Raw genomic sequence first — 10,701 nt, forward strand, 5'->3', positions numbered from 1 at the left:
CCCCCCCTTTTTTTTTTTTACATGTATGAGTTTTATTTGAAATGCTGTACAGCCTAGTTCATACCAACACCATAAGGTCATCAGAAAAAGTTCCAAAAAGCAGTATTCTTGACAATACCTACCAAGACTCTAGCAACTGGAAATGGATGCTCATTATGTTCATTTTCAAACTGAAAAAGGTACTATCTTTTCAAAGGCATATACCTACTTTGCTTACAATTTAGGATGGAGATTTGCACTTAGAGACATTTCAATTAACTTAAAAATTTAGGTCAGGTGGAAAAGTTTAAGTCATGGATGCTAAACAGCACCAGGAGTAAATATTCAAGCATTATACAGACAATATCATTGAAGAGCAGCTAGGAAATCTTTGGGTATTGTAACAAGGTTGCTGACTTAAAATATATAGACATTATCTTTTACTTAACATATAGGACTATTTGCATAGTCAGTACAAATGTATATACTGTTTTTGAATGCAACTCTACCATCATCATGCATCCTACAATGAAAATAAATAATTTTAATTTTTTGGTTACCAAGTCTTCATTGTTGCTAAGCAACCTCACTTCTTTTCTATTTTGTAGTCAGCACTGTCCGGGGCTGTCCTCAGAGGATTTCTGAAACTTGAGCATTGGCTGGTTATCAGACATTCCCTGTGGACTTAAGTGAATTTGTTTCTCGGACCACAGGAGCCTGCTACATTCAACTGTGGAACTGTTCTAATTTTGGCTCAACCTTTAAAAACAATTGTCTTTAGAATACCTTAGGAAATTAGAAATACTGTTTAGTAATGCTGACTCTTGCATTCAATATCTCAAAATGCTGAATGGTCTCATTATTTTAGATACTGCATAAAGGAAACTTGCCTAGATATCCAACTTCCCCATTAAAACTTTCTTAGGCAATGGTTATGATTTTACAGGAGGGCTTACTAGCTTTGTGGTACTGATACTCTAAGACCAGAGCTTCCCAAACTTTTCCTAAGCATGACCCCATTTCCTCAGCATGGCTCCTCACTCTCAACCCAGAGTGCCGACCCCATCTGCTAATGTTGCAGTTCCATTTGGGGTCATGACCCACAGTTTGGGAACCACTGTTCTACACAGACAGTCAATAATGGATTTTCATTAATAATAGGTTATGGGAGAAAAAACAATATTTTTTAAAATACTGCTTTTAAACCACCAATAGTAGTTAGTTTATATTCATGTGCTTGTTCCAGGAGATACTGGGAAAACTGAATGTATAATAGACACACATTGGCCAGACATTTATTCTACATTTAATGACAACTTTGCTGTTTTAGAGAAACTGCCAAAGAAAATACAGCAAAATGACTATTTTGGAATAATACCTGTCAACCTATACTCACTAGCACCACATTGAATGATATTCTAAAGTGGATCATTTGCCATACAGTTCCAGAAACACAGACCACATTACAGAGCATTTATTTGTCAGTGTTTCAAGAGGTGTTGCATGAATTTCAGAAAGCTAAAGCAGGAATTTTGATAACAGGAAAGTCAATCAATTTTGGATACTGGACACGCCCAAAACCTCCTGATGGAGTGATTATGTTTTAAGTGACTCATGCATATTTTGGACACATCACATTGCTAGTGAAAGGCTTTCAGTTTGAAATCTACTTTGACTGAACCATTTATTATAATGATATGCCAGGGAATTTCCTCAAAACACACTAAGAGGTCAAATTAACCCATTAATAGCAATCAATTTGCAATAATTGTGATCCTCCCCCAGGAACCATTTTAAGGGGGAAGGTGGGTGGCAAAGCACATCTGGTGTCTGCCATTTTAAGAGCTGGTGACAGGGTCCCAGTGACAAGGGCGTCTGGGAGTCCCAGCCACAAGTCAATTAATGGTGTCATAGGAACCAGCCACAGTTATTTCACATTTTTTGTGTAATAACTTTGTGGTTTATTCCTCATAGCTTTAATTAACATGTAACCAGGTAGCAACTTAAGATGCAATCAACTGGTTAATCATATATTAAGTGCAACGAGTGCCAGGGACCTTGAACATTAACTAATGGGCACCTGCCCAATACATACTTTTCAAAGACATTTTATAAGAATTTACACCATGCCTGTATGTACTACATATGTAGTAGTGCTATGTGTATATGTACTGATGTACAAGATATTATAAACACATGTAGAAGGAATATGAGCCAGGAGATTTATACGTCTCTGCATTATATCTGTAAAACAGGAACTCATTTTTTAAAGAGAAAGAAAAGTTCAATCAACATTCATAATTGCAATGTTGGTACTATAATACATACTTTGGAAAACACTGCAATTGGTTTTTAATAGTCCCATGGATCATTTTAATGAAGTTTACATTCCAGCTGAACAAAAAGCTAAGGAATCTTCTTCCCTGTAAAAAGAGAAAATAGATGTTATACTATAAAAAATTCATCAATTAATTTTCTCAGTTATCAATTTTAAATGGGCCTTAACGATTAAGCTGTTTCTTTAAAAATATTTTGATTACATCAGGGATTATTCTGAACAAAAAGAGAATACTTTTAAGCATTTTTATTTCCTACTGTACTTGAAATACTATTAGTAATATTAAGGGGTATTGAAATAATGCTCAGGCATCCTAGTCAGAGAAGCAGACCCCATTATGTTCAGCACTAGACAGAACTTTAGGCTAAGTTCTTTCTGCATGGTACATTTATCCTGGTATCAAGGATCCTTTATAAAAAATACTAAGTCTTGCATAGAATCACATTAAGGCGCTCCTTCAAAATTACTGCTTACAAAGAGCAATAATTTTCTGAAGTCATTTTGGTAATACAAATCTGTTCATAATCAAGTGAAATGTCAGTCTGAAGAAAAATGGAACAGCAATTTGTTTATGGAACAGGTCAGCAGTAACTAAAAATCTTCATTAAGATAAGATCCAGTAAATTGCTGCTGGCAACTAGATAATACAGCTGTGTGAAGCTTCGGGTGCTGATTTGATTCAGAGGAGATTTGGCCAAATTCAGCAGCCAAATCTCTGAATCGGATCAGGGGACCAATTAAAAGGTCCAAATCAATTCAAAGCTCTCTGAATCAATGCAGAAAAGATTTGGAGAGCTTTGGTGATTCGGGCAGTCCCTGCTGGCTGCAGCAGGGAGCTGGAGCTGGACCCCGTGCTGGTAAGTAGAGGGCAGGAGAGGAAAGGTTGAAGGAGGGGACCCCTGCCAGGCCCCACCCCCTGCCAGCTCCCCCAACCCCACCTGACCCCTGCCTGTTCTCCCAACCCTCCCAGGGCTGAGCAACTTAGCAAGGCCATAGACTTTCTAGCAAGCAGAAAAGCACCAGAAGATGGTATCCCAGCTGAGGTTCTTAAGTGTGGAAAAGCTAGCCTGCTACCACATCTTCAACTCCTCACGTGCTGCTGGAAGAAGATCAAGTACCCCAGGACATGCATGACACTAACATCATCACTCACTCTACAACAACAAGGGAGACGATTGTGACCGCAACAACTATAGGGACATAGTTGCTCTTTGCTCAGCATCACAGGCAAGGCTTTTGCCAGTCATCTTAAAATGCTTGCAACAACTTGATGACTGCAGGGAGATCAACAGTAGACATGATATTCTCCTTACACCAATTGCAAGAAAAATGCAGAGAACAAAATAAGCCACTGTACGCAGCATTTGTCCATCTGACAAAAGCCTTTGAGACTGTCAGTAGAGCAGGTTAGTTCAGGGTCCTGATAAGGATTGGATGCCCTGAAACGTAACTCAGCATGATATGCTCCTTCCACAAAAACATGCTAACTACAGTTCAGTTTGATGGATCAACCTCTGACAGGTTAAGATGAAGAGTGGAGTGAAGCAAGGTTGTGTTCTGGTTCCCTTACTCTTTGGTATATTCTATGCTGCTATACTACGTTGTGGCAGAGCACAGTTGGGATGCTTGCCACGTGACTCAGATGGCAGCAGGCTGGAGAAGAGCCAGCAGTGAAGGCAGCCGGGAGATACCCCGAGGGTCATTGTTTTAAGGGGGAAGGTGTGAGGCAGAGCACCAGCAAGGCTCACCACTCTGGGGCTTTTAGAAGCTCTGTGGGAGCTTGCTTGCGGAGCAGCAGGGAAAAGCCTCCCCCAGCAACCATTTTAAGGGGGAAGGTGGGTGGCAGAGAACATCTGGTGTCTGCCATTTTAAAAGCTGGTGGCAGGTGATGCCCCGTCTCTGATGAGTGACCTTTTTAGATCCAGGCCAGCAGAGCTGGAGGCAGCAGTCTGCTGCCTGACACCATGGAAGGAACTTCTCCTGGTGGAGCTGCTGCTCCTGCAACAACTAGGAGGTAAGGGCAGGAGCTTATGGGGATGGCTTGGAGACTTCTAGTCCTGGGTATGACTTGAAACTGCACCCTGCCAGGGAAGGGTGGCCTGGTGGGGCTCCTAGCAGCATGGGAGCCCTCGGGAAATGCTAGGCCAGTTACCTCCCCAGTGACAGGTGAGGATGGGTGCCTTAACCCCAGCCCCCACCTTTGAGTGGGTTATTTAACACTGAAGGCAGTAGAGGGCCGGGCACCCCCTGGTGTGGCACCTGAGCCCAGTGGGTGCAAGACCGCAGCGAGTGGGTAGTGGGGCCAGGCATGGCTGCAGCCACCTGAGCCTGTGTGGGGTGCAAGACCCCAAAGACTGACAGTTGTGGGCCAGGCACGCTGACAAGTGGCACCTGAGCCTGCAGAATGTCGACCCCAGGCCCCAGATTAGGGGGTGGAGTTTGTGCCACAGTGGAGGTGCAGAGTGGGGTGCAGAGGGGCATCTGAAGGCCTGCATGAGAGAGGCAAGTAGAGAGTGGTAGTTGTGAGGCCCTGTGAGCATGGGGGCATGAGATAAGGCCCTGTGAGTAAGGGGTATGATTTGGGTCCCTGCAAGCAGGGGACTTAAAGGTGAGGCCCTGCTAGTATGGGCACTTGAGTTAGGTCCAGGTAAGCCTTTGGGTGCCTGAGGCCGATCTGTAGGGGAGAGGGGGGCGGCAGTGGAGAAAATGCAGGTAAACTATGGGGCGAGTCAGGAGCCCCTTGATTGAGAGCAGCTGGGTGAGTGACCCGGAAAGAGACCAGAGGCTGAGTCAAACCAGTGTTCTGCGAACTGCCCAGCACTGGCTCAGATGAGTGTAACAGGAGGATGCCCAAAAGGCTGCACACTTGCTGGCTGGGGAGTGATGGGAATCAAGTCCAAGGTCCCCCACCTGGGACAGGGCAGGATGAATGTGGCCCCAGGGAAAGGAGGGGCGGTATGAGTGAGGCCCAGAAAGGGCATTCTGAAAGAGACCGGGTGAGAGCCAGTAGAGTGAGAGAGGCCTCAGTGAGAGGGAGGCACTACAGGTGTGGCCCGTAACAGGGCAAAACATGAGAGGCCTAACACTGTGCTGAGTTGGGCCTGGCCTCAGGCCGGAGCAAAGCACAGCTGTTAGAAACCTCTGTGAAGCATGGGACACATTAAGAGATGGTAGGAGCATGTACTTTCGGCCCTGAGGCACGTACTTATTAGGGAGTTTCTTTTTGCTAACTATGCTTCACCCACTGCCATGAAGGCAGCCAACTACAAATACTCACTAATTGCCACTCCCATGCTTGCAAGATATTTACCCTGACTATCAGCATCAAGAAGAGTGTGGTCCTAAGACAGGGTATACACTAGTCACCATCTATCAGCCTTGACAACACACCTCTCAAGGCAGTGAACAAGTTCTGCTACCTTGGATACACAGTAAGCGACAACCTATCACTGGACAAAGAGCTATAGGTGTTCATTGGAAAGGCTGCTACCACTTTTAGTAAGGTCTTCAAACAAGTCTGGAACAATACAAAACTCACAATCAAAACCAGGATGCTTGTGTACAAAGCCTGCATCCTCAGTGTCCTTATGCATAGCAGTGAGACATGGTCAACATATGTACATCAAGAAAAGAGATGAACAGCTTCCACCTACACTGTATACGGTATACCCTTGATATCAGGCAGCAAGCCAGAATCACCAACACAGATGTCATTGCCAAAGTTAACCTGTCAACCATCACTACACTACCCAAACAGTGGTGCCTACGCTGGCTTGGCCATCTTTGCAGGATGGAAGATGAGCACATCCTGAAGGACATCCTACATGGGCAAATTGCAAGTGGAGAGAGAAGAGTAGGGCACCCAAAACTGTGCTTCAAAGATGTCTGCGAGCAGGGTAGGAAGGCTTTTGGAACTGACCCAAACCTTTGAGAGGCCTTAGCACAGGGACAGGCAATTATTTTGGATGGAGGACTGCTTAACAAGGCTGGGTGAACTTTCAAAGGCTGCATGGGTAGCCCCACCCCTTGACAGTTGGACTACCCCCTGGTTCCCATCTTGGGACCGGAAGTCCCTCCCCTTACCCCCCAGAAATACTCCTCTTGGGAGGGGGGGTTGCCATCTTAGAACCATCACTCATTGATGAACAGATGCCATACCAGGCTATGTAGACCCCACAGCAGGCGGCAGGGAGGCTACAAGCAGTTGTACCAGGGTCTGTGTAGCCTAGCTTTAGGTATAAGTCTCCCCCTGCGCTGCTGCAGCTGGCCCCAGGAAGCCACGGCTCAGTGGCTGCAGCTGCTCGCTGACTGCTGCTACCTGAAGCTCCCTGGGCTGTGGCAGGCAGCACAGCCCAGGAAGCCTGAGGCAACAGCAGCCAGTAAGGGGCCGCAGCCACTGGCATGCAGCTTCCCAGGGCCAGCTGCAGTAGTGCAGAAGGCAGGCAGCTCCCTCCTACTTCTTTGTTGGCTGATGCAGCTGGCCCCAGGAAGCTGTGCGCCAGTGCCTGCATCCCCTTGCTGGCTGCTGCCACCTGGGGCTTCCTGGGCTGTGCTGCCTGTCTCACGGGGCTGCTTTAGCTGCTGGCAATCTGTGTTAATCCAGACTGGTGGGTGCAGCCCCTCCTGCACAGCAGGGCAGGGCAGGAGCCCCCCCCGCAAGGCTCAGTACTGCCCCCTTACCCTCCCAATCTGACTTTAAAAAGCTACAGGCTGGAGCCCAGCTCTGCCATGATGGGACAGACGCAGCACCTTCTAATGCTGCAGGGCCTGGCAGGGCAAGGTGGAAGTAAGCCAGCATGGGGCAGCTCCCCTGGCCCTGCAGCTCAGCCCCATGGCGCACCCTGCCCACTCCATCCATGCCCAGACCCAGGCTCAAATAGGACTCACCTGCCCACTCAGTTTGTTGTGAGGTGCAGCCCTGGGGAGCTACTGAGTCCCCACCACTCCTCAAGGGTCTGGAAGCACTCCACTGGTGCTGGGATGGGCAGGGGAACCTCATACACCCAGCCAGAGCAGCCCCACGTGGGCCAGGGCAGGGGCTGCTATGCTGATTCATTGTTTAACCTGTTGTAATTACAACAGGTTAAACAAATATTTATTGAATTGGTATTTACTGATGAACAACTAAGTTATATATTTGTAGAATAGTTGGTTTTAAATGTTTCCATTGTGCACAAACATACAAACTGACTAACATATAACATTCAGAAACAAAACCAAGAAAACTATGTAAGGGGCTATTCATTGCCTAAATATGCCTATATGAATTTAGGTACTGAATCACAGAACATAAACTAAGCTAGCACTATTTTTTCAGTTCTCTTTTAATCCTTCTAATGCTTTAAGTTAAGGACATAACATTAAATCCTAATTGCTATCAAAATCTGAGCCTGTCCTCCAGTCTGTAAAAAGCCCAGCTACATTGTTACTATGCTATTTCCACTGCCTTAATACATTTTTGCTTTAGCCCACAATAAGGTATTTTAAGGCACATAATACATAAAGCCTCACCATACCCTAACATACAAACTGCAACAAAAGAAGTTCCAACAGAACAATTCTTCACTAAATGCAAGAGGGAACTGAATTTGTAGACACTGGTGCAAGTTTCATAATTCCAAAAAAATGGGCCATTGTGTAGATTCATCATCATGCTGTTAAAAAAATTACTCACCTCAGAGGAACTTTTCTATTTTCTCACTAACTCCTTCAGCACAGAACATTTTCACTGTGCTGCTATGCGGTAGTAGTGGCAGTGGCACCAGCAGCTCCATCTCAAACTGGAGCACATGGTGGTGTGACAGCAGGTCTGGCCTAGGCCTTGAGGCACAGCTCCAACTCCTGCTGAATGCAGCAGGCCACTCTCCACACCAGCCATGCCCCCAACTTCCAGTGGTCAGCCAATAGTCCAGCAGGCAGAATAAAGCAGCTCTGCTGGCAAGAAATAGCCCATGGGCCTTACATTAGACATCCCTGCTCTAAGGCTGTATTGTATGGCTTGTTAAGGACCAATCCTTCCAGTGCATTATAGATTACTCAGAAAACATGATACATTACACAATTTCAAAAAATATAAGCATAAGTCAAATAGGGAAAAACACCTGTTTACCTCTTCTTTTTTTATATGGGTAACGCTCATAAAGCACTGAAGCAACAAATCTTTTACTTCATTACTTTCTTCCAGGTCATAATCAAAACACTGTAATGCCTGATGTAGATGCCATAGATGACTTACATCTGCTCCCTGAAAGAGAAAATAATCAGCTGTGTAGTAAAGAAGTAAATCTAATGAAACTTTTAGGATTTGCTATGCAAGAATTGAATCACATTTCAAATTCAGGACCAGAGGCAGTCTTTACCATGAGGACAATGGTACTCGTGCAGAGAGTACAATCAGAAAACTTCAAGATAATAAATGTAATGGAAATGGAAACAGATTAACATAATGTGCATAAATGCAGAGTACAGATTTGGGATGTCTAATGCCATAAAGCAGTGTCCTGGGCTGGAGCAGTGCTACTGATTGGTTGGGCAGGGGATAGAGTTACTACATACTCCATGCCCAGAAGGGAATCCCACCACAGCTGGAGCTGTGCCTGACAATAAATGGGTGGGGAAAAGAGGAGAGGGAAGAGGTCAGAGGCTGCTGTGAGTCTGACTCTGGACCCAAGCTGGGCTCAGGGATGGAGTCAGAGCCGCAGCAGCCACCAGACCTCCCTCCCCATTGCACTCAGATCCAAGATGAGGGACTTATCCTTCCATGCTGAATGGAGAAAAAAAACCTTATCTTGGATTCAAGTAAATATGGAAACTAACAAAAAAGAAATGCAAGTGGGAGGTATGAATTGTTGTCCTTCAAGCAGCTGAAAACTAGAAGCAGAGAAGTGGGTTAAAGAAATTTAGCAGACAGAGGCTTATTACAAAGTAAAGTCTCTTTGAGTATACAAAATAGAATAAACAGATAACTGATTTTCAGAGACGACTAATAAAATATCCTCTGAAAACCAGCCCTTCCTATAAGTTGTCTCAGATACCACAGCTCAAAACAGAATCACCTGAAATCATCTGCTTCTACTAAAAACCTCGACCACTAACTATTTTGGTTTGGGAAAAGTAGAAGGAAAGATTGAAAAGAAAATCATTAACTTATCAAGTGATGACAATTTAAAAATAAATCTGGAGTTTGAAATTCATTTCACATGGTCTAACAATTTACAGCACTTATTACATGAGTGTCTCTTATGTACAGATTAGACCCAATAGGCATTAAACGCATATTAGATTAAGCTATAGTTGAAAGTCTCTATAATTGAGCAGCCTAATTAGTTCAAAAGGAAGAATATTTTGAAGAGATATAAATTCTCTCTGGATATTCAGTAATAATTAAAAAGTTACCCATATAGCTTTAAACCTACTGTAGCAATTTTGCTCTTCAGACTTTTTCTCAGCAGTATAATAAATGCAGTTTTCCCTAGTTGTTCTTTTTCTTCAAGTCCTTTTTTCCACCATATTTCACATAAGTGCTGGATGGCACCCTGTAGGATTCTTTCAGATTCAGGTAATGCATAAAGAATACCTGTAACAAGTACAAGGCAATTATTTACTGCAAGTATAATTAAATTCATGCGACAGCAGTCTGTTAGCAACTTCAATCTGTCTCATGATGCTCAACTTAAAATTCTAGTCTTCCCACAACGGTACCCACAATACTACTCACAAAAGTTATTTAAGTTTACCTAAAAGGCTCTATTAAGTCCAAGGTATTTGTCAGAGCTACTGGTCCAGTAATATTGAAATGTTTCTAAGTTTATGCCTTTTAACTGACAGCAACAGCAGAAAGAGAAGCATATTTACCCACCTTACCCAGGAATCATTAGTATTATATACATTTTCATATGCTAATATTAATAGCTTTGGACATATTTCTCAATAAAAGTCACATCTTTGGCTTAGTTTACAGCATATATCATGAAAACCCTACATTTTAAAAAGTCCCAATCCCAATTAGAGGGGCAAAAGAAAAAAAAAAATCTTATAAATACTTGGAACTGTATTAACTTTCATATAACTTACACATAAAAAATAAGTCAGAAGTCATCAGTAGGCAAACATGCAATTGAGGAATACATACATATTCAGATGGTAGATGTATTCCAAACTAGCAAAGTGCCTGTCAAGAATGACAGGCGGGCGGCAGGCATGGAGCACCACCACCCACCACCCTTTGCTGTCATCACCCCACATCCAGCTGCACGCAACCCCCTCTCCGTGTCCAGCCTCATGTGCCCCCTCACACCTGACACACCAATGCACACCCACCCAGCCACATGTCACACCCACCCAAACACAGGCCACACCCACACCCAGCAGCTTTCTAAGATAGA

General features: G+C 44.1%; 1 protein-coding gene across 1 annotated transcript in view; it reads right to left on the reverse strand.

Annotated features, from left to right (window-relative positions):
* Positions 1-10,701, reverse strand: part of NCAPG2 (non-SMC condensin II complex subunit G2) — a 94,518-nt gene that overhangs the window by 65,632 nt on the left and 18,185 nt on the right. The window contains exons 5-7 of the mRNA XM_019508160.1: positions 9,733-9,893; positions 8,427-8,561; positions 2,308-2,402 (exon numbers count right to left, since the gene is read on the reverse strand). Of these exons, the coding sequence (XP_019363705.1) occupies positions 2,308-2,402; positions 8,427-8,561; positions 9,733-9,893 (391 nt within the window). The remainder of the gene's footprint in view (positions 1-2,307; positions 2,403-8,426; positions 8,562-9,732; positions 9,894-10,701) is intronic.

Source organism: Gavialis gangeticus, unplaced genomic scaffold (genome assembly GCF_001723915.1).
Source record: "Gavialis gangeticus isolate Ggan-Ray unplaced genomic scaffold, GavGan_comp1, whole genome shotgun sequence".
Lineage (NCBI taxonomy): Eukaryota > Metazoa > Chordata > Crocodylia > Gavialidae > Gavialis > Gavialis gangeticus.